The following is a 24,925-nucleotide window of genomic DNA, read 5'->3' on the forward strand; positions in this document are numbered from 1 at the left end:
GAGTTTTCTGTGATGATACATCACATCTGTAAGGCTGGGTATAATAGCTCTTCATTGGCTCGAAGACTTAGCAGCTGAGCAGAAATGGACTTCCTCCCGGCTTTACAGTTTATCATCCTGGGAACCACTGACTTTGGTGGATCCAGGGAATGCACTGTAAATGAAGCTTTTGAAGACTGTAACTCAGGGTGTGAGCTTAACACATTCCAGTCTCCCCCTCATTATGTCTCAGAATAATACTTTAGTCAAAGCATAGGAAGCATACAGTCTTGTTAAGTGGGAACACAGGGACTTGCTCTTTTCTCACAAAACTTCAGCGTTTCCTGATGAACAGACTTTAATTGGAGAGAGAAGCTGGTTGGAATTTCACCTTTACTTATTTTACTTACCTTTTGCCAGAATCTGTACATCTTCACGATTGGGAATGTAACTCAACTTGGCTGGCCCCTGCAAGACTCTTGAGTCCTGTCTCTAGTACTGGGGGGGTGTGGGGGGGAGCAAGCAAACAGATCTGTCTTTGAACTTCCAGTTTTATATTTACAGGTTCATTTTGAAAGATTATTTGCTTCTCTTAATTTCAGAATTTAGTGACTTGTAAGTCTGAAATTTGATGCCCACCATTCCTTTTAATTCTTCATCTAGACGTGCTTTCTGGTTTATTTCTTTAAGAAATACCACTTAGCACGTCAATAGATTAGAGTACTCATTGTAATTAGTAGATGGCAGAAAGAAACTGAAAAATTAGAGAGGTCGTGGACACTGTGGCACACACCTGTGATCACAGCACTTGAGAAACAGGCAGGAGGGTCAAGGGTTGGATGATAACCTTGGCTACATGAGATGCTGTCTCATCCCTTGCCCTGGGTTAAAATTAGATTGATATAGTCAGATGGCCAGAAAAAAATAACTCTGAGATTAGTAGAACTAAGTATGACATATAAACTTTTTTTGCAATAGCTAAGAGGCAGTTTGGTGAGGATGAATTTTTTTTTTTGTAACTGTATGATATGGAGGGCTGAGGAGGTGCTTCATTGATAATGTGTTTACTGTGTGTGCATGAGAGCCTGGATTTGGTTCTCCACACCCAGGTAAAAAGCTATGTGTGGCGATGGTGCTTGTCACCCATTGTTGACCAGAGTGGAAACATGAAGCCCTTGCTTGTAGGTCGTATAATCTAGCCAGTTGGTGAGCTTAGGTTCAGTAAGAGAACCTGTCTCAAAAAAAAAAAAAAAAAAAAAAAAAAAAGAGAGAGAGAAAGAAAGAACAGAAAGCAGTTGAGGGAGACACCTGGCACATGCAGGCACACATGTGAGCACATACACACACATAATCCCCAATAAGAAATGGAAATGAAGGGACAGTGAGCGGGCTTTAGAAGAAGGGAAGCGACACTGGAATGGGTCGTAGGAATATTTTTCTAATAAGACAATGCTCTCCTTCAGAGAGACTTAGAGGAACCCATTGCTAATCTTTGTGATGTGTTCTTGAAAACCGTGTCTGAAAGATGAGAGTATCCTACCTTTCCACGTTCAAGCCAGTGTGTCTTCCATTTACAACTTACAGATGATATTTCTGAACTGCCTGTATTTAAATATAAATGTAAATTAATGTAAACTAAGAATGAGAGGAGGGGCCCTCTCTTTGGAGAAAGTGATGGAAAAGTATTTCTGAACAGTCTTTTGTTGCTGTACTTTCTTGACAAGACCTTGTGGTACACTTTTCTCATGGCTGCTTCTGGGATCAGCCAGCATTTTCCACCTGAGTTCTTTGGACCTGGCTTTGTAGGCAACCTGGGAAGACTGTCTTTCAACATTTCAGTCATCTTTTTCTTCTTGTCCTTCAGGTGATGCGCTCAGCTAAATTTATTTTAAGTACTTTTTATCATAAAAACTGACAATAATTGGAAAATATCAAATTCCCAATGAGGTACATTCATAAAACTGGAAATGTATAAATTTCAAATATTTCTTATGTCCCACTTAGTACAGGAACTCAAACCAGGGCTTCTCACTTGGTAGGAAAGCATTTACCAAGCTGTGTCCTTAGCCCTAGTCTAGAATGTTACCAAGCACTTGGAATCAATTTTCCAAATATTTTGTATTGTTTTGTGGAGAGGTGAAAGTGCCTCTTTCCTCACAGATAGTGCATGAACTGTCATAGCATTCATTTTTGCCCTGGTGCCCAAAACTGCTACTCCTTCTGTTAGCTCAGTAGGCCCCTTTATTCTGTTGCAATCCTACAGATTCCTGCAAAAAAAAAAAAATAAATAAAGTAATGCTTCAAACAACTGTTACCCTTTATTTAATAGATTACTGTATTTTGTCAAGCTCCTTTTAAGTCCAGAATCACCTGTTTCCTGCAGGTCTGAAACTTCAGCTTAGAACTTTTTCATGGATAAGCCCACCTTGAGAACAGTAGCACATTTCGTGATTCTCAGTAGAAACAGATATTTCAGAGGCTATGGAGATGGCTCAGTGGGTAAAGTGCTTGCCATGTATGAGGCCTGATCCGTGACACCTACATAAAAGAGATTCCCTGTATAAGGTGCATGCATGTAATCCCAGCTCCAGAGACAGGTGGATCCTTGAGACTGGCTCTCCAGACAGCCTAGCTGAATCAGAAAGCCCTTGGTGAGAGACCTGGTTGTCTCAGCAAAACAGTGTGGGCGATTCTGAGAAAGACACTGGAGATTGACCTCTAGCCCTGATGTACATGTCCGTGTACATGCCCACATGTATAGGTAATTCATTGTTCAAGAGTGATGTGGCGTGTGTACAAGGTGCTTTAAAGTACACACAACATTTAATTGAGCTAACAGGTAACCTGAATTAGTGTTAAAAAAAAATCAAGTTTAAAAAAAAATCAAGTTTTGTTTGGTGGTGTATGCACACTCATGTGCCATAACATGCATGTGGAGATCAGAGGATAACTTTTTGGAGTTAGTTCTGTCATATGGATTCTTGGGATTGAACTCTGTCAACCAGGCCCAGTGGTAAGTGCTTTTACCTGATGAGCTATCTGGCTGACCTGAAAAATCCATTTGAATCTTCCTAAATTACCACTTCTTTGCTTTTCCTACTACCAGCAAGCAGCCTATCCCTTGGCTTGTTGCTTTAATTACCAGCCAGTAAACTGTTCACGTAGCATTTGTTCTTGTCTGCCAGTCAGCACACATGGACAGATTTGAGGAGTTACTTGCCTTTTATACAAAATAGTGTAAGATCGGGTCTTTTGTAAAATTCCCTAGAGCACTTATTTTTAAATATGCCCCTCCCCTTTATGATGGTCTTGACCATATAGCCCAGATTGTTCTCCATGAGTTTTGGGATTATAGGTGTGCACCATCACATCTAGCTGAAATATTTGTGGAGGTTTGTTTTTTTGTTTTTTGCACGTATGCTTTTCTGACAGAAGTGAGTTATATATGCATACTGTTCTCTTTACTGATTTAAAAACATCTTTGTGTTAGGTTGTATGTGGTACTACAGGCCTTTAATCCCAGTCCTTGGGAAGCACAGGCTGGTGAATTTCTGTGAGTTCAAGGATAGTTAGGGTTACATAGTGAGACCTTACCTCAAAAAAAGATTTTTGTTTTGTTTTGTTTGTTTGTTTTTGTGTGTGTTTAGATGTGTAAATGTAAGAGCACTCATGTAGTGGTGCATATGTGGCAGTCAGGACAACTTTGGATGCCAGTTTCTGCCTTCCATCTTGTTTAAGACAGTCTTTTGCTTTCTGCTGTATATGCCAGGCTTGCTGGCCCTCAGGCTTCCAGGGATTCTCCTCTATATGCCTCCCATCTCCCTGTAGGTATGCTGGGATTACAGATATGTGCTATCATGTGTGCTTTATGTGGGTTCTGGAAATTTGAACTAGATCTGCATGCTTGCAACACAAGCACTTCACCTACAGTCAAAATTGTTGTGCTTATCATTGTTATGCTATTATGCTGGTAAATGCAATCCATGCTCATCTTTTGGGAGGAGGAACAGTGTTGGGGATTGAGCACAGGGCTTTGTGCATGCTAAGTATACATGACCACTGTAGTGTGCTCTAAGTCATATTCATTGTTTTCAGTGTCTGTATAATATTCCATTATGTGTTTATACCACATTATTTAGCAAAACCCCTCTTGGTAATTTTTTAGGTTTTCAGGTTTGGTTTTTTTTTTTTTAATTGTTATAAATTACCTATGCTAATATTTCAGTTGTATACCATATGCACTTGTATACTTCTGGAATAAATTATGAATGGATGTATGCTGGACCAAATTATGTGTGCATTTGAGGGCTTTTGGTATAAAGAGCCATTAAAATTACTTGTATTTTATGTGTATGGGTGGTTTGCCTGTGTGTACCTATGTGTACCATGTGCCTGCAGACTCTGCAGAAGCCAGAAGAGGGTGTTGAATCCCCTGGAACTGGAGTTACAAATGGTTGTGAGCTACCTGCAGGTGCTGGGAATTGAACTGAGGTCCTCTGAAAGAACAGCATGTGGTTTTAATCACTGGGCCATCTCTTTGGTCCCATAAGTAGCCTTTTTTTTTTTTTTTTTTAAAGTATCAACTAGTTTACATTCTTATCCAAAGTATTTCAAAATGCTGAAAATAATCTTCCCTGTAATCCATGCCATACTTTGTTCTATCATTGTTATTATTGTACATCTGATTGGCAAATGTATTATGTTTGTCTTTTTCATTTGCATTTTTAAAGTGAAGCTAAACATCATGCCATGTGTTTATTGGCCTTTTGTATTTATTTTGTCCTTTGAAATATTTTCTATTACTCTTTTTAAAAATATTTTTTATTTTATGTGTATGAGTGATTGCCTACATGTATGTCTGTGTGCCTTCATGCCTCCATGTGCATGCCTGGTGCCTTCAGAAGAGGGCACTGGATCCCATGGAACTGGGTTATGGATAGTTGTGACCCACCATGTGGATGCTGGGAACCAAACCTGAGTCTTCTGCAAGAGCAACAAGTGCTCTTAAGCTGTGAGCCATCTCTTTAGCCCTATTATTCTTTATATTCATTTATTAAATTAATTTTATGTAGTTTATTATATATAAGCATGCTTTTTCTTTTAACTGTTCTGTTTTAGCATAGCATTCCTCAAGACCTGACTTATAGGACACTTGTAACTACAGGTAATCCTTAGGAGATAGTCCAGACAGTGGTCCTTAGGAAGTCTGTCTCTCTTCAGAGGAGTTATGTAGCTCAGTGGAAGTCCTAGCCCTACTCTGGCTTGTCTACACAGCCAGGCTGTGTGGTGATCATTTATTGGTCATGTGTTTGAGATTCCAGGGCAATATATGTGGCCTTAAATTTTTGTGCTATCTAAAATAATGTAACATTGGCAAAACTGGCTGGTGATACTTGGAGAACCATCTGTTTTTAGTTCAGTGTTAGTTGATAGAGGTAGCCTTGTCAGCTGCAATTGAATGCCACAAACACCTAATGTTTGATGATACTTTTTTTCATATATTATCTCATAATTTACTCATAGATTCCCATTTGAGAAGTGAGGTTCAAATCATTTTCAGAAAAAAAAAATATGGTTAAGTGACAGTGTTTTTACAATGTTGAATTAGTAAGAGGTCTGATCTCGTCCAAGACCTTTCACAGCTACTTTCTACCAAGTCAGTTAATATAAAAGTGTACTGCTAATGACCAAAACACATATAATAAATTTGAAATTCCATAATCCAGTTTACAACAAATATCATTTAAACAGTTTGGAGCAAAGGAAAAAGTATTCAGAATGGATCAATTACATCTTGTGACGGAATTCTCCACCATGTGTTAGATATGCAACTTAGGATATAAAATTAGCCTTTAGCCGGGTGGTGGTGGCGCACGCCTTTAATCCCAGCACTCGGGAGGCAGAGCCAGGCGGATCTCTGTGAGTTGGAGGCCAGCCTGGGCTACCAAGTGAGTTCCAGGAAAGGCGCAAAGCTACACAGAGAAACCCTGTCTTGAAAAACCAAAAAAAAAAAAAAAAAAAAAAAAAAAATTAGCCTTTAAATGTTATTTGAGAACTATTTTTAGTGAATATATCATATGATAAGATAGAAAAACTATTACTTTGTGACTATCCCTGTATTTTCTCTATTAGATCTGTATGATGGCTCATCATATTTTAATGTCAAGTCTTCAACATTTTGAGAAGTGATTAACTTTCCCATTTTCAATACTTTTCAGATATTTCAACAAGGAAGAAATCACTCTCCTCCTAAGATGGAATCTGTGATTTGGGAATGTGGTTGATCAACTTGATATGCTGGCCAGATGTGCCCTATGTAATAAAATGAAAAGAAGATACAAGATGATGTCATTTTCCAATATTGTGAAACCAAAAACAAATGCCTTTTGTGAGACCAGGTTAACAAACCTCTAACAGTACAAGGAGTTTTTAACTGTTTGAAGAACCTAACAGATACAGAAGGGGTGCTTTCAAGCTGAGACCTGCAGGCACATCTTGAGTAAATCTGATCATCCGAGTCTCATTCAGATCCAGGAAGAATGGCTATGAGTTGGATTGTCTTTTATCTTTGGCTCTTGACTGTGTTTGTGGGGCACATAGGTGGGCACAGTTTGTTTTCTTGTGAACCTATTACCTTGAGGATGTGCCAAGATTTGCCTTATAATACTACCTTCATGCCTAATCTTCTGAACCATTATGACCAACAGACAGCAGCTTTAGCCATGGAGGTAAGACTTGAGCTACCATTTGACATTCCAGAAAATAACCTACAGTGCCCTGATACACACCTAATGTGTTTGATGTAAACAAGAGGAAAATATTGCTGTTTTTAACTATAACTTACACATTTGGAAATTTATGTAGTTTGGCTCATACTATAATAGACTAAAGAATTTGTATTTGGAGAAATTCTACTCTTGCATTTATTTTTAGATATATTTTTACAAAGAAATTTGAAACACTGAAACATGTGATGATACCTCTTCAGAGATTACAACTTTCTTATTTAACTAATAGATAACTTTATATAGGTAGCATAGTATAATAATATTACATATAGTTCAATAGCTGTCTTAGTTAGGGTTCTATTGCTGTGAAGGATCACCATGACCACGGCAACTCCTTTTTGGTTTTTCGAGACAGGGTTTCTCCGTGTAGTTTTGGTGCCTGTCCTGGATCTCCTCCGTAGACCAGGCTGACTCTCCCTCCCAAGTGCTGGGATTAAAGGCGTGCACCACCATGGCAACTCTTATAAAGGAAAGCATTTAATTGGGGCTGGCTTACAGTTTCATTATCATGGTGAGAAGCATGGCAGCATACAGGCAGACATGGTGCTGGAGAAGGAGCTGAGAGTTCTACATCTTGATCCGCAGGCAACAGGAAGGGAACTGTGTTCCATGCTGGACATAGCTTGAGCATATGAGACCTTAAAGCCTGCCCCCACAATGACACACCTCCTCCACCAAGGCCACACCTCCTAATAGTGTCACTCTATAGGCCAAGCATTCAAACACATGAGTCTTTAGGGGCCATACCTTTTCAAACCACCACATTAGCTGAGTATGGAATATAATGTGATTTTTTTTTTAAGACTGAATTCTTCTTTAGGTTTATTTATTTATTTATTTATTTATTTATTTATTTATTTATTTATTTATTTTTTGGTTTTTCGAGACAGGGTTTCTCTGTGTAGCTTTGTGCCTTTCCTGGAACTTACTTGGTAGTCCAGGCTGGCCTCGAACTCACAGAGATCCGCCTGGCTCTGCCTCCCGAGTGCTGGGATTAAAGGCGTGCGCCACCACCGCCCGGCCTATTTATTTATTTTTTAATATTCAAGATGATTTCCTGGTAATGTCATGCTCACATCAATTTAGGAGTACCTTTCAAGCAATGAAAAATGTTTTGTTATGTGAATTCTGTTCTTGGTGGTTCAAAATTTTTATGAAAGTTTGTTGCCTTGCTTGAATTTTTGTTATGATAATTCTTCAGGTACTTCTTAATATATTTGCTTCAAAAACTATGTCGAGTTAATGGATATGGTTGTTCCTAGGTTTAAATGTGTCTGTAATGGTCTTAGATTTGAGGACAAAGATATATTTACTAGATAGAAATGGGGAAGCAGTAAACAGTCAGCTGAGGATATGGGCTTTGGAGCTGGACAGCCCAGGGTGTTTGAATTCTAGCAGTGTCACTGTGGCAACTTGTGTGAACTTTGCCACCCTAGTTCCTTTGATTTTAGTAACACCAACAGCCAGGTGTGGTGGTGGTATAAGTCCATCATCCCAGCACTTGGAAGGTAGAGGCAGGAGGATTAGGAATTCATGACAGTTCTGTTTTACAGGATGAGGTGGAGGCCAGCCTGAGCTATATATGACCCTGCTTCAAAAAACACAATAAAATAAAGCTAATAATAATTACACAGTCTTTCATAGTACAGAATTAAAATATGCCTATATAGTACTTAGTACATAGTAAATACTCTCTAAGTGATGGTTTTTGCTACTCATTTATTTAAGACAATGTTTCACTATGTAGTCCTGGCTGGCCTGGAATTCACTATGTAGATCAGGCTGGCCTGGAGCTCAGTAGAGCTCCATCTGCCTCTGCCTTCTGAATTCTGGGATTAAAGTCATACATCATTACACCCTTGATATCCATATTCTTACATTAACATGGTCATGTAATATAATTTAGACAGTGTCTTATATTTTAATCAGTTTGACAATGCTTTCAGAGCCTGCATTTGGAGTTCTTCGTTTTATAGCAAAACATACTCATTGCTTCAATCTGGTGAAATTTCTAGAAAGATTCATAGATTCATAGATTTCAAAGTATGTTGGGCATGTTATAATTTTCTGAATTATTTGGTGATGCTATAGAAATTGAACAAAACATTTTCTGCTTTTCCTGTGACTATACAAGGTCTAACTAATAAAGAGAAGATTTGGCCTAGACTATCAGACTAGGATATATGAAAGGAGGTATTGTCTGCTGGCAGTAAGTTGGGTCCTGACATGATAGTTGTAGTAGTTTTTGCTGTATGCTGAAGATTGAATTAGAAATACCCCAATATCTAGTATCACTGTAAAGTCATAACTTCTTTGGAAGCAAGAAACAAGTCATAAAAATCCCTATACTTGCCGGGTGGTGGTGGCGCATTCCTTTAATCCCAGCACTGGGAGGCAGAGCCAGGCAGATCTCTGTGAGTTTGGGGCCAGCCTGGGCCACAGAGTGAGTTCCAGGAAAGGTGCCAAAGCTACACAGAGAAACCCTGACTCAAAAAAAAAAAAAAAAAGATGCTCATACTTAGGTTCCACTTTTGACTCTGTCATGTAGTAGGTGTAGGACCTTGGACAAATTGTCTAACATTCCTACATCTTGTTTTCTTATTTAAGGCAACAATAATGAAAAAACTCAGTTGGACTTGTTAGGATTAAATGAAAAATTTGTAAGTAGCACAATGCATGGTGTACAGATTTTAATTCTATTCCAGATTCTGTTTCTAAATTGTCTAGAGAAGAGATACTAGGAAGGTGATGGACTTGGCCCCAGATGAGCTTATATCATTCTTCGTGTGGTCATGGGACATTCAAAATGATAACATGGCAGACTTTCTCTGCCTTCTTCTCAGATATGCCCACATAATCTATATAGTTTATTGTAAGTGAGTTTGGAATTTCTGACAGCCTAGGAAGAGTCCATAAGTGGGAAGTAGTTTCTAAGAGAAGACTTCAGAGATTTGACAAAACCCTGTGGAAGTTGCTTACTGCACGGTTGTCATAGCAGGACAGAGATGCCACTGACAGTCTCCTGGGATTGAAAGTAGTTTGGTGGGATAGTGAATGCTGATCCCAGTTCCAAAGCTACCACCTGCCTGTGAACACTAGTGTGATACTTCTTTTTCTATTTCTTTTTGGTTGTTCAAAGTGATTTTGAAGTGTTCAGCATCATGTGTTTGCATTTTATAAATAATGTAATTAGCAAAAGAATGAAGCAACATAGCTTTCCTTTCTCTAGAATCTTGTGTTGCTTCTGCTTAAGTATACCTTTGCTTGTTCAAATTCTGTTGTTCTTGATCTATTGTCAAGTTAAAAAAAAGGTGCAGGAGGGTGTGTGGCTTAGCTAAAACATGTATGATGCTGTGCAGGCTAGTTTTAAGCCCACTTGACACAAGCCATAGTATCTGAGAAGAAGAAACCTCAATTAAAAAAATGCCTCCTTAACATCAGGCTGTACATAAGCCTATAGAGTATTTTCTTAATTAGTGATTGATGGGGGAGGGCCCAGCCCATTGTGGGTGGGGCCACCTCCGGGCTGTGGTCCTGGGTTCTATAAGAAATCAGGCTGAGCAAGCCATGAGGAACAAGCCAGGAAGCAGCACCCCTCCCTGGCCTCTGCATCTGCTCCTGCTCCAGGTTCCTACCCTGTTTAGGTTCCTGTCCTGACTTCCTCCAATGATGAACAATGATATGGAAGTGTAAGCCAAATAAACTCTTTCCTCCCCAAGTTGCTTTGGTCATGGTGTTTCATCACAGCAATAGTAGCCCTAATTAGGACAGAGAAATATAAGAACCTTCTTCTATATTAAAAACAAAAACAAAAGAAGTGCTTTCTCTTCCGGTGTCTTTGGTGTTGGCGAAAGAAGATGACAAAAGGAATATCATCCTTTGGAAAGTGTCCCAATAAGATACACATATTGTGCCCCTGCTGTGGTTCCAAGGCCTTCCACCTTCAGAAGTCAACCTGTGACAAATGTGGCTACACTGCTAAGCGATAGAGAAAGTGTAACTAGGGTGCCAAGGCTAAGCTCCGAAACACTACCAGGACTGGGTGGATAGGCACCTAAAATTGTCTGTCGAAGATTCAGACATGGATTCCATGAGGGAAGTACCCAGTTCATCTTGAAGATTTCAATCGGTCATAAATGTTCTGGTTTCAAAAACACCACCACCACCACTCTATATACAGGTAGTGGAGAATTATTTGCAGTTTTTTCTAATTTTTAGGAACGAAAGTAACAGCTTTTGAAATTTTGAATGTACCCCAATGTAACAATACTGATCCACATTTATGGATAGGCATTTTAGAAAATAAAATTTCTTTTTGAGTTCATGGTTTTTATTCTTGTTTTTTGTTTGTTTATTTGTTTTCTGAGACAGGGCTTCTCTGTGTAGCCCTGGGAACTCTCTATAGACCAGGCTTGTCTCGAAATCACAGAGATCTACCTACTGCTGCCTCCCGAGTGCTGGGATTAAAGGCATGTGCCACCACTGCCTAACTGAGTTCATGTTTTTAATCTCTAGAATACATTCATTGTCCGCCATATTTACTTTCCTTATTATCTTTTGTTTAGGTTAGTGTTTATAAGATTTTTTTCTCTAAACAATGTAGTGAAATGATCTATTTTATTATTACATTGACCTATATCCCCAGCCCTGATAGGTATAGCTTTAGAAACCAGTTTTATGACTAGGGTAAGCCAAACAGAATTAAGAAGCTTTTAAATTAAAACAACTATACATGCAGGTAGTAGAGAATTATTTTCAGTCATTTCTGTTTTTAGGAACAAAAATAATGGGTTTTAGACATTTTGAATTGATTTACTTATGATAAATTGCATTAAAGGACTCCCTTAAAATTTTTGCTTTAAATCAGATTATTAAATGGAGTAGAATTTGACTTGTGAAGTATTGTTTTTTAAATATGTCGTAATCCAGAACTCTCCACTATAGTGGAAATATTAAAAATTTACTCACTAAAGAAGAGTAAACCCTATGTACTGTTTTAGGAACTCCACTTTGACTTTAGAAAGTAAATGGATTCCTATGATAATGGTGTATTTCAAAACAGATTATTCAATTTCCCAAGCTATTAGCAGTGTGTAGACTACCATGGTACATTTTTTAAAATTAAGGTTTGAAAAGGAAAAAGTTGTTACTGAATTAAAGGTGTTTTTAAAAACCTAGAGGTTTTTTGGTTTGGTTTATTTTTTCAAGACAAAAAAATAAATCTCAAGAGTTTTGGGCCTTGCATCATCAGGAACTATTGTCCAAAAAGGGAGCTTGGCCTTTGAGTTTTGCTTTGCTTTGCTTTTTTTTATTTTTTTTTTATTTTTTTTTATTATTATTCTTTTATGGTTCTACTTACATAAAATTATTTTTATAAGTTGTTTGGAATAACTTCTTATTCTAGTTGGTTCTAAAGTAGCTATGAATAGTGATTTTGAATTTTCAAGGCTGTTCCACGTTGGTTCACATTTAGTGAATTTAGTCATGCTATTCCCAAACCCAGTATGGCCCAGTTTCTATGGTTACCAGGCCCTTTGTACAGGGACAAAGATTGGAATTCTGATTCTCCTGAGTCAGATTTTGGCCTTTGACACTGTCCCCTTTTCACACCCTTGCTAAGCTTGGACTGTTGCTATGCTTGAAGGCTTGTCAGTTAGCAGGTTGCTATGGTAACGAATGGAAATTTGAGAGAAGAAAGAATGGGAGCACAAAGGCTTGGTTGATTTGAATTTAAACAAAGAATGTAAGGTTCCATGTAGTGCACCTTTGTTGTAGAAATCAGAAATCTAGTTTTAGAAAGTTACTTTCCAGTTTGTAAACTTCCTACACTCTAGTCTTGATTTAGGGAATAAAAACATCACTGCTTAGAGAAACATTCAAGAAGAATCATTTAGAATTCAGTCAGCCAAGTACCTTTCTCTATTTCATAGATTGTGAGTACTGTTCCTTATGTTATTATATATGTGTTCTCAACCTAAGTGTCCAGGCCACATCATTTAATTTTTATTTTGCTGAAGTTAAAAATGTTAAGGTTAAGATCAAGGTGATTTGCTTATTTTAAAAGTACTAATACTTCGTTTTTAGAACAGCTTTATTGAGTTGTACCATGTCTAACAAACTACACTGATTTAAAGTGTTCCCTTTGATGAGTTTTGACAGCTCCTATGACACTATCGTCATTATCAAAGAGTAGAACATTTCTGCCCCATCAGAAGCCTTACAGCCCTTTGTGGTGCCCCGTATGCTCATGCTTCCAGCCATTGCAGATGTGCTCTGTCCTTATGGATTAGTGTGCACACTAATGTTGTATAGACATGGACTCATACAGCATCTACTTTGTTAGAGTTTAGTTTTAGTTTCAGTTATGTGTGTGTGTATCTGATTGTGGGTTCATGCACATAGGTACAGTGCCCATGGAGGTAAGAAGTGGCCATTAGATCCCCTGGTGCTGGACTTACAGGTGGTTGTGAGCCGCCTGATGTGGGTGGCGGAAACTGAACTCTGTCCTCTCCAGCAGCAGTTTGTGCTCTTACCTGCTGAGCCGTCTACTTTTTGTTTTGTTTTTTTGTTTTTCGAGACAGGGTTTCTCTGTGTAGCTTTGCGCCTTTCCTGGGACTCACTTGGTAGCCCAGGCTGGCCTCAAACTCACAGAGATCCGCCTGCCTCTGCCTCCCGAGTGCTGGGATTAAAGGCGTGCGCCACCACTGCCCGGCAGTATCTACTTTTTATATTGTTTCTTTCACCTAGCCTTACAGTTTTGATGTCATCTACTTGGTTTGGCATCTTAAAAATATTCCAGCTGAGTTCTCCATTTGACAGTTGAGAACAGGGAACCAAATAAGCCTGCTGTAGCCTTACTATACTTGAAATTATTCCCTATCTTTTTTTTTTTTTAAGATTTATTTATTATGTATACAGTGTTCTGCCTGCATGCCAGAAGAGGGCACCAGATCAAATTATAGATGGCTGTGAGCCACTATGTGGTTGCTGGGAATTGAACTCAGGACCTCTGGGAGAGCAGCCAGTGCTCTTAACCACTGATCTATCTCTCCAGCTCCTCCCTATCTTATTTATAAGTATTATTTATTAGTTATGTTCTGTATGTGTTAAGACTATTTATAAAAGGGGAAAACTAAAGTGTAGAGGTTAAATGAAACAAATTGGTTAAGTACAAGGGATATAGCTAAAAACGTCAAGGTTTGACTGGACTTGGATTCATGTTCATAGTTGTATGACTTTGGATAAGTTAGCATTTTGTGTTTACTGTGTGGAATTGTGTGACTGAAATGAAATAATGTGTGTGAGACACTTTGAATAGTGCCTGTCATACTGTGCTAATATCAGCCAAACCCTACCTCAAGGTATTTGTAGCTCAGTGCAAACACACAAAATAGTCATTAAAACAAATTTTATAACTTATGATGGTATACTCAGGTGGAGGATTTGATAATATATATAAACAATGATACCCCAACATATGGTATTTTACATTTTGCTTATTATCATACATACATGTGCATGTTTGTCATATGTGTACATATATCAGCAGCATGTGAATGTAATTCCCTACTCATTTTTTTGAGACAGCGTCACACTGTGTAGTCTAGGCTGACTTGGAACTTGCTGTGTAGACTAGTCTGACCTCACACTCACAAAGATCTGCATGCCACTGCCTCCCAAGTGCTGTTAACTTTGCCTTTAGTTTTTAAATAATTATAGGCTCTTAGGAAGTTGCCAAAACAGTACACAGAGATTACATATATCCCTTTTTCTCTTTCCTGCCCTAATCTTACTGTTTTAAAAACTTGTGATACCTAGTTAATATTGAAAGATGTATGCTTTTTTCTAGGTCTTTGCTATTACAAATAAAACTCATGTAAGCATTTCTGACATGTTTTTGTGTGGACATAACTTTTCATTTCTCTGGGATAAAGGACCAGGAATGTGATTGGGTTTTAAGAAACCATAGTGATTATAAACTCATTTTACATTCCTACCTGAAGGATATATATAGTGTTATCTGTTTTTATGTTCTTGCCACTATTTGGTATTACAACTCTTTTTGTCTTTAGCAGGACAGGTATATATGTAGTACTATTTCATGTGCATTTCATTTGTTGAAATAACTGTTTAAGCTTTATTCTTATTTTCTGATTATATTTTTCCACTTTGTTAAAAAAAAAGTTTAGATTAGCTATAAAGTAACAGGTTTCATTGTTTTTGCTGAACCTCCTCTTCTGCTCTCTTGCCATGTCCTTCTACCCCTTTCAACTTTAATGACTCATGTATTCTATTACCTCCCCCCCAATAATCATTTTTCTATTCTTATGGTTCCCTTATATTTTACTTTGGAGTCTTGAGTTAAACTTTTACTTATTATTATCTCTCTCTCTCTCTCTCTCTCTCTCTCTCTCTCTCTCTCTCTCTCTCTTTTTTTCAAGATAGGGTTTCTGTGTAGTTTTGGTGCCTATCCTGGATCTTGCTCTGTAGACCAGGCTGGCCTCGAACTCACAGAGATCCTCCCGGCTCTGCCTCCCGAGTGCTGGGATTAAAGGCATACGCCACCACCGCCCGGTTATGAAGTACAATTTAACACCCCCCATACACACACGGATGTTTTTAGTTTTATTTCCAAGAACGTGTCACCTTGTGATAGTTCTGAAAAATATATTATCATTTTCTCTGTCTCTCCCTCTCCCTTCCTCTCTCCCTCTGGTCTTAATGTTATATAGTTATGCTCTTAGTTAACATTGGCTCAGTGTATGTGTAAACCTTGTCATTTTTCACTAGTTTTTTTTTATTTTTTTAAAATTTTTTTAAAAATTATTTATTTATTTTTCTATTATCAGCTTGATACAGTACAAATTCTTATCCTAATAGTGAAATGTTTCACTGAAGCTTGCCCAGTAATTGAGTAAAACCAAAACTTATTATAAGCCACAGTCATCCTAGGGTCCCCCCTGCTATGTAGCCTCCCTGGTTCTGTGGGTTGCAGTTTTTTTTGTTTTTGGGGTTTTTTTTAATAGTTGTATTTGTGCAGGGTATGTGCCATAGCACAGGTGTGGAGGTCAGAGGACAACTTCCAAGAATCAGTTCTTGCCTTCTATCTTGTTGAAATAGGGTCTCTCTTGCTGATCTGCTTCTGTGCTGTGTACTCCAGGCTAGCTGGCTCTTGAATTTCCAGGTGGTTCTCCTGTCTCTGTGTCCATCTCTCTGTGGGAAAGTTGGGATTACAGATGGCATGCTACAGCATCCATGTGCTCCTGAGTATCTAACTCAGGTTGTCAAGCTTGCACGGCTATCACTTATACTTTCTGAGCTTTCTTAGTTAGGGTTTCTATTGCTATGAAGAGACACCATGACCACAGCAACTCTTATAAAGGAAAACATTTAATTGCACCTGGCTTACAGTTTCAGAGGTTTAGTCCATTATCATCATGACAGGAAGCATGACAGCATGTAGTCAGTCATGGTGTTGGAGAGGTAGCTGAGAGTTCTATATCTTGACCCACAGGCAACAGGAAGTGAACTGTGTCCCACACTGGGCATAGCTTGAACATAAGAGACCCCCAAGCCCACCCCTACAGTAACACACTTCCTCCAACAAGGCCACACCTCCCAATAGTGCCACTCTCCATAGGTCAAGCATTCAAACACATGAGTCTATTGGGGCCATATCTATCCAAACCACCACATTCCATTCCCTGTTCTCCATAGGCTTATAAATTGTATCATAATACAAAATGCATTTAGTCCAACTTCAAAAGTCCCTACACTCTATCACAGTCTCAACAGTGTTAAAAGTCTAAAGTTAAAAAGTCTCTTCTGAGATTCCTGTGGTTTCTTAACTGTAATCCCCTATAAAGTCAAAATAAAAAAACAGATCGCATACTCAAACATATAATGGCACAGGATATACATTACCATTCCAAAATGTAGGAAGGGGAGGATAGTGAAGAAATACTGAGCCAAAGCAAAGCCGAAAACCAGCTGGGAAAACTCCAAACTGTATCTTTGTGTCTGATGTCAAAATGCTCTTCAGATTTCCAACTTCTTTTGTCTTTGTTGACTGTAACATACTTTTTCTTGGGCTGGTTCCACTCCCTGTTAGCAGCTCTCCTCAGCAGGTATCCCACGACTCTGGCATCTCCAACATCTTGGGGTCTCCAAGGCAATACAGGCTTTAACTTCATAGCTTCACACAGTGGCCTCTCTAGGCCTCCATTCAGGGACACCCCTGATACATGGGTGGCCTCAGCAGCTTTTCTTAGTTGCAAAGGGAGATTCTATAACCCCTTTCTTCTATCCTTGACGCTAAAGCCAGAACCACGTGGCCTAAACTGCCAAGTTCTGCTGCTTGCTGGAGCTGGAACATAGTCCCCATGTTCAATTACATCTTCACCAGCTTTCTGTTTTCGATGGTTTACTTCACTGCCTAAGCTTGGCTGTTCTGGAATTTGTTCTGTAGACCAGGCTGGCCTCAAACTCAGAGATCCACCAACCTCTGCATTCTGGGTACTGGGATTAAAAGTGTGTACCCCCATGCCTAGACCTTGTAGGAGGAAGTTTAGGGTGGGCTTTGAGATATCCTTTGTTCAAGCTATGCTCAGTGTGACATACAGTTGCTTCTTCTACCTTTGGATCAAAATGTAGAACTCTCAGCTCCTTCTCCAGCATCATTTCTGCCTGCATGCCACCGTGTCCCACCATGATAATGATGGACTAAACATCTGAAACTGTAATTAAATGTTTTCCTTTATAAGAGTTGCTGTGGTCCTGGTGTCTCTTCTCAGCAATAGAAACTAGCTAAGACATACCCTCAGCACCACTGTCTTCCATGTTCCTACTAGAATGGTCCATTAAGCTCCACTTAAAACATTCAACTACTTTTCTAATCCAAACTCACAAAGTGCACAGTCCTCTGAACAAAAGCATGGTCAGGCCTATAACAGCAATACTTTAGTTCCTGGTACCAACTTCTGTCTTAGTGTCTTAGTTAGGGTTTCTCCTTTACCAGTTTTTATATGTACTCACTTGTCTGTATATAAGAGTGTGCATAGGCTTTGTGTTTTGCATTGTTCTATGTTTTACATTGAAATCAATGATAAATTTTGAGTTAATTTTTGTATTAGGGCATGGCTAATTTTTTGGCTTATGAATATTCATTAATTGAAGTGCCATTTGTTTAAAACACTATACTCTTTGTCTTAAGATTTAGAAAAATCTTGCTTTTGCTGCTAAGTTTGTAAGTATGTAAATATTTGGTGAGCTGAAGATCAAACCCAGAGCCTCATACATAAAAAATATTTCATTAAATTTTAGAGATGATTTGTGGGGAGAGTTGGCATCTTTACATGAACTCTTCTAGTCCATGAACAGTTAGTTACCTTATGGGTTTGTGTCTCTCTGAAATGCATCTTATGTTGGAGTCTTAAACCTAGTGCCTCACATTGTGACTACAAAAATAGGATCATTCCAGATGTAATTAGGATGAAGTAATACTGAAGTACAGGGCCTCTTAATGTGATAGGACTAGTCCTCTTAGATAAAAGGGGAATTTGGGCATAGAGAAAGACACACCTCCAAGAAAAATGATAACGCTTAGGGTTTCTATTGCTGTGATGAAACATCATGACCATAAAGCAAGTTGGAGAAGAAAGGGTTTATTCAGCTTACACTTCAACATTGCTGTTCATCACTGAAGAAAGTCAGAACAGGAAAGTCAGAACTAAAACAGGACAGGATCCTGGAGGCAGGAGCTGATGTGGAGGCCACGAAGGGATGCTGCTTATTAGCTTGCTTCCTCTGACTTGCTTAGCCTGCTTTCCTACAGAACCTAGGACCACCAGCCCAGGGATTACACTACCCACCATGGACTGGGCCTTCCCAAATTGATCGTTAATTGAGAAAATGCCTTACAGCTGGATCTCATGGAGGCATTTCCTCAACTGAGGCTCCTTTCTCTCTGATGACTCTAGCTTGTGTCAGGTTGACACACAAAACCACAAAAACTCTACTACAGTAGAGTGGGGAGAGTGCTGAGTGAAGTGACCCTGCAACCTAAAAAACTACCGAAGTAGAGAGTTCTGGGACAGGTTGTTCTCTGTGCCTTTAGATGTGGTCCCACTAACACCCTAATCTCAGACTAAGAGTTCCAGAACCAGAGATAGTGAAATTCTGTTGCTTAAGCCACTCTATTTATATCTCCATATATTTGGATCATCTCAGTTTCTCTCATCATTTTAATTTTCAGTTAAATACTATGCATGTGTTGTGGGCTTATACTCAATATTTTATTCATTGTTTTTGAGACAATGTCTTGAACTGACCTTGAACTAATCTTCCCGCCTTAGTCTCCCATGTGCTGTAATTCTAGGCTTCTATCACTACACCTGGCACTTTTTGTGTGTGTGTGATTGTAAATATATTGTTTTTATTTGAGGTTCTGTTCACACTGTGCTTTCCTCTCCCATCTTGCCTTCTATGTTAATTCTTTTTTCCATTTCTGTTACTTTGTTGTTGTCTATTCTTGTAGTGCTTACCTTAAAAATTACAAGTCTTTTGATTTACAATATCCTAATAAAATAATTACTTCAACTACTCCTGACTCAACTTTTCCATTTTATTGTTATACATATTTATTTTAAATATATATGTATTTTTGTCAGGGTAAAGTATTAATGTATTTCCATACACTCATTCCTTTTGTTGCTCTTTCTTTTACATTTTCATTTTTCTCAGTTCCTTAGCACCAGCATAGGCAGCTTGATTCTCAACCTCTTGCCGTACTCCCACGTTCAGCCAGTGCCTTCATGGGAACATGGCTGCCCTCTCATGCCATGTGGCCACATCCCCTGCTATTTGAGCTCATGGTCCTTAGTACTTTTTCATGAGTAGTTCTTCAGCAGCTTAAATGGGTAGCTTAAAACTTTCTCTTTTAAGTTCTTCATGGAAGCTATCATAATTGGAAGTGATTGTTGATTGTTATATATTAGTTACATATGCTTTACAGTTAGTTTCTTTGGCATTGATTTAACTGACTCTTGGTTTTCTGATTATACTGTATATAGAAATAATCGTTCTTACTCGTTATATAAACCAGTGGTGAGAGTATAACCAGTTCACAATCAACTGTAGCTCAATTTATTTTACAAACAACTGGAAAAATATTCAATAGTTGGAAATCTAGGTGTACTTTTGGGGGGAATATTTAATCAGTTCCTCTGGTTACAGTAGGTATCTTAGACTAGTTTTATGTTTGGGTCCATGAGTTTTCTTTTCATTAACTTAGTATCAAATTATAGCATTAGCTGCATTTACAACATTTGATTTTAGTTTAAATAATTGTGTGGAAGTTTGTTTGTTTGTTTTATGTTTAGGGAAAAAAAGAATTGATCAGCAGAAGGTGAGAGACCTTTTGTCAACCAGAACACTCTTTACTGTGTGCAATTATGGAGAGGCCTTTCCTACTTCTATCCTTTACAGTGTAACTACCTGTCTTCTCTCTTCTACCCTTCCCAGAACCCCTTGCTGCTGCTAATTCACTCTTTTTGATAGGTGTTAATTAAAATACATAAAAGGAAATTAAAGCCAGGCGGTGGTGGTGCAAGCCTTTTATCCCAGCACTCAGGAGGCAGGCAGATCTCTGTGAGTTCGAGGCCAGCCTGGTCTCCAAAGTGAGTTCCAGGAAAGGTGCAAAGCTACACAGAGAAACCCTGTCTCGAGAAAGCAAAAATAAATAAATAAATAAATAAATAAATAAATAAATAAATAAATAAATAAATAAATAAAGGAAATTAAAACCCTTACAGTCCTACCACCAAATAATAAAACTGTAATCATTCTTGAGCTTTAGTGAGTATCTTGTATATTTTTTTCTTTTTCCTATATTAAATGGATTATATTATTAGTAATTCCAACCTACTTCTTCATTAATATTACCTGTAACACTTAAATTTGTACAAGGATTTATCAGTTTTGTCATAGTCCTTGGATTTAACCAAATTAGACTCTTGAGAAGTAGCTCAGGGAGCATTTTATCTGTCTATCTATCTATCTATCTATCTATCTATCTATCTATCTATCTGTTTTTTTTTTTGAGACAGGGTTTTTCTGTGTAGCTTGCATTTTATTTTTTTAAAATCTTAGAGATATTAATAGCCTTGAAATTTTTTAAAAGATTAGTAAAAAAGAAACTCAGGTTATTAACAAACACTCAACTTATCTAAAGCCCTTTATCTAATTATTCAATTTTAACTTTTTCCTAGCCATTCCATCCTATGGTGAATCTGGACTGTTCTCGGGATTTTCGGCCATTTCTTTGTGCACTCTATGCCCCTATTTGTATGGAATATGGACGTGTCACACTGCCCTGTCGTAGGCTATGTCAGCGTGCCTATAGCGAGTGTTCAAAGCTCATGGAGATGTTTGGTGTTCCTTGGCCTGAAGATATGGAATGCAGTAGGTATGGGTACTTTTTATGCTGACATGTGTCTTCTCTTTCGTCTATAAAGAACAGGGTTGTTGGTTTTTTTTTTTAATGTATGGATGTGTATACAAATGTTGAGCACTGTTTCATGGTCTTATTTTTTTGTAGGAATTGAGAAGAAGTAAATGAAAAAGATATGAAGAAATTTAAAAAAATTTAAGAATTACATAAACAAGACATTTGGTTGATTTGCTTTTCTACCTTTAAAACACATTTCTGTTTTTATAAGTAATGCTATTCATGAAAAATTAGAAGCTGAGTGGTGGTGGCACACACCTTTAATCCCATCACTTAGGAGACAGGTGGATCTCCAAGGCCAGCCTAGTCTACAGAATGAGTTCCAGTCTTTGGCAGCAGTTAACTCTGCAGCTCACACAGGATTGAGCCTGCATGATAATGAGTATTCAGAGATGGGTAATGCCTGGGGGGCGCTCACCAACCTAAGACAGAGCGCCTGTGTGGCCTGGGCAGGTGTCTCCATGACAGGTAAGGTGACCTGCTGACGTCCCACACAACCTAAGTCAGAAGCTCATTTATTAGTAAAAGGGGGACCTGTAGGGCCCTGGCCCCTGTTTTGGGTAACTGTTGCCTTGCTTGCTGACCTTGACCTTGATATCCTCCCTATGCTAATTCCCTTCCGGGTTCCACCCTCCTGAATGTTTAAGGGAAGTTCCTTGTCTGTGTATCCTGCATAATGGACGTTAACAGCTTAGATGCAAGATTGTAAAACATCGGGTAGCGAACTTCTGCCCTCTGGGGTTCTCCCATTGTGCTGTAAGCCTGTATTTAAGACCTCTCTCCTTCAATAAACGGCATTTGGCATTAAAAAAAAAAAAAAAGAAAAAACCAGAATGAGTTCCAGGACTATAGAGATAAAATCTGCCTAAAAGAAAAAGAAAGAAAGAAAGAAAATATAGATAAGAAAATAATTATGCCGGGCAGTAGTGGCACACGCCTTTAGTCCCAGCACTTGGGAGGCAGAGGCAGGTGGATCTCTGTGAGTTTGAGGCCAGCCTGGTCTACAGAGAGAGTCCCAGGACAGGGTCCAAAGCTACATAGAGAAACCTTGTCTCAAAAAAAAGAAAAGAAAATGCTTACTCATGATTCTCATTATAGCAGCCTAAATGCCTTTGATATAGATGTGTGGATATCTAAGGCTGTTGTGTCAATTTTGTTTTTTTGACTTTTTTCCTATCACATATTCCCTATCACATAACACCCAGTTGAGAAAATGTTGGGTGCTTTTCAAGTCTCATCTAACACACAGATTGCGAGCTGTTACAGAAGACTGAAAGATTTGTTGAGCACACATTCCTGTAGTTTTGTAGGAGTGAGCACCATTAATAGTAATAATATAGTATGTTATATAATACGCCTTTTTATTTTCTGAACTATTCCAGAGATAGGGAATAAAGGAATACTTATGTACTCATAATGATCTGCCTTTTTCCTGTCTCAACATTTTGTAATGTTTGTCTTCAGATCTTCTTTTAAGAAATAAAACACTGTAGATACAAGCTGAGCATGGTAGCATATATTTGTAATCCCAGCATTTGGGAAGCTGAAGCAGGAGGATTGTGAGTTTGAGGCCAGCCTAGGCTACATATTAAGACCCTGTCTGGAGTGAGGTAGGGTGGGGTTGGGGGCTCTATAGTACAGCTGCATGTTTTGTTGTTCCTTGTCTTGCTCGAATTCCCTTCTTTCTCCCCAAGGTAAGGTAAATATCATTAATTATGTCATGCTTGATTTTATACATATATATATTCATGAACAAAATGTTTTCCCTTATCTGTGTGTGCGTGTTTCATTTTTTTTTAAAATTACCAATTAACATTTAATATCTGATAGGTAATTGTGTTAATATCCTATAATTATTTACCTGTCTGATATTGTTAATCATTTAGGTTGCTCCATGGTTTTCATTAGAAACTATTTATTTCTCCTTTAAAATACTTATGACTGTGATCTGGCAGTTGTTGGTAGAGGAATATACCATGTCCTCTCATGACAGAAGGGTGAGAAAACAAAAGATCAATCTCTCTCTGAAGCCCAATTCATGAGGGCTTTGCCTTTGTAAGTAATACTACCACAGTGAGGACTGAGTTTCAGCACATGAGATTTGGGGGCATTCAGACCATAGCACTCATTCTTCAACTTCATGGACATCCTTGGTTTCTTCCCCAGCCTGTTTATTTATTTTTTCATCATTTAGTATAAACTTTGTTATCTATCACTTGAAATAATACTTTTGTTGATAATTTCATTTTATTCTTTCTTTTGTACTTGTTCAGATCTCCAAATGGATTGCTCTAACCCATTTCTTATAAATTAGTTGTCAAACCATAGCTGTTGTTATTTGTAGCTACTTGACCTGGTAAAGAAATTTTCTCTTGTTCCCCTCTGCACCTTTGCTGATAGAATTTTAGATCCAAAAGAACAGGGACTTTGTTCTATTCACTACTTGTCTTCAGCATCTAGAAGAGTCTGGCACACTGAAGACACTTAATATTTATTGAACTTATGCCTGTTAAATATATTCATGTAATTCAGCCTAAGTAATCTAAGGTAGCAGAGAGTAATTCAAGTTGAGCAAAAATGCATGCAGAGAGATCAGTTGGAACATGATTAATACACTTTAAAAATCAAAGCAGAGCCAGATGAGGTAGTGAGACTGGACAGACCTGAAGGTAGTCAGAGGACAGCAGCAGAGTCCCTAATAATTGGATGTAGGGATTGAGTTTATAGAAACTGAACAAAGATAACTTGCAGAGAACTAAGAAAACAAAAGAAACTGTAGACATATTGAAATTGAGACAGATTTAAAGGTTAAGATTCTGGCATCTATTTAAACTTACATCTCACCTTTATTTCCTTCCCCCACAGCATGCCCTCCTTTCGTACGTCTTTAGAACATCGTATCTGAGCTACAGTGCTCTGCTGTGTCAGACCAGTCAGTCTTGTTTCCTTCTCAGATCCTCCTCCTGGGTGTCCCTTGTGTTACGGTTCTTCACAGAGTTCAGTTCTTGCTTTCTTTGATACTTTCTCTGGAGCCTCACAAAGCAAATCTCAGCAAAATAGGCAAATTGAAATAATGACTTGTGTTCTATCTGATTACAATGAATAAAGCTGGAAGTCAGCACCTTAGAGAGACTGTGAAATACAGACTCAGGCAGATTAAACAACAACACATTATAGAATGATGATGAATGGGTCATTGAAGAAATCAAGAAGGAATTTATTTATTTATTTATTTATTTATTTATTTGTTTGTTTGTTTGTTTGTTTGTTTTTTGAGACAGGGTTCCTCTGTATAGCCCTGGCTGGCCTGGAACTTGTTTTGTAGACCAGGCTGGTCTTGAACTCACAGAGATCCACCTGCCTCTGCCTCCTGAGTGCTGGGATTAAAGATGTGCATCACTGCCCAGCAAAAAAACTTTTTTTAATGTCTGGAGTCAAATGAAAATGAAAAGTCAGCACACCAAAATCTATGGGATACAATGAAAGCAGTCCTAAGAGGGACATTTATAGCTTTCTGAAATACAATTTGTGGTGATTGGTAAATAGAATTTTCTTTTTAAAATGTTCTTAATTTTATGCACATCTGTGTTCTGAAATAACTAAATTATAAAATACAGTGGGCTTGAAAGAAGTTGTCAGGATAGTGGGAAAA

At 38.2% G+C, this 24,925-nt stretch overlaps 1 protein-coding gene across 3 annotated transcripts in view; it reads left to right on the forward strand.

The window, feature by feature from the left end:
- Fzd3 (frizzled class receptor 3) overlaps nucleotides 1-24,925 on the forward strand; it is a 73,262-nt gene that overhangs the window by 2,557 nt on the left and 45,780 nt on the right. For 2 of the 3 annotated variants that reach the window (XM_052732918.1, XM_052732919.1), the window contains exons 2-3: nucleotides 6,198-6,707; nucleotides 21,035-21,231. In XM_052732918.1, coding sequence (XP_052588878.1) covers nucleotides 6,519-6,707; nucleotides 21,035-21,231 — 386 coding nt within the window. In that variant the 5' untranslated portion in view covers nucleotides 6,198-6,518. Of the gene's footprint in view, nucleotides 1-6,197; nucleotides 6,708-21,034; nucleotides 21,232-24,925 lie in introns of those variants that run through there. The other variant, XM_052732920.1, reaches the window with a different exon arrangement.

Source organism: Peromyscus californicus, unplaced genomic scaffold (genome assembly GCF_007827085.1).
Source record: "Peromyscus californicus insignis strain IS unplaced genomic scaffold, ASM782708v3 Scaffold_12__1_contigs__length_115047231, whole genome shotgun sequence".
NCBI classification, from domain to species: Eukaryota; Metazoa; Chordata; class Mammalia; order Rodentia; family Cricetidae; genus Peromyscus; species Peromyscus californicus.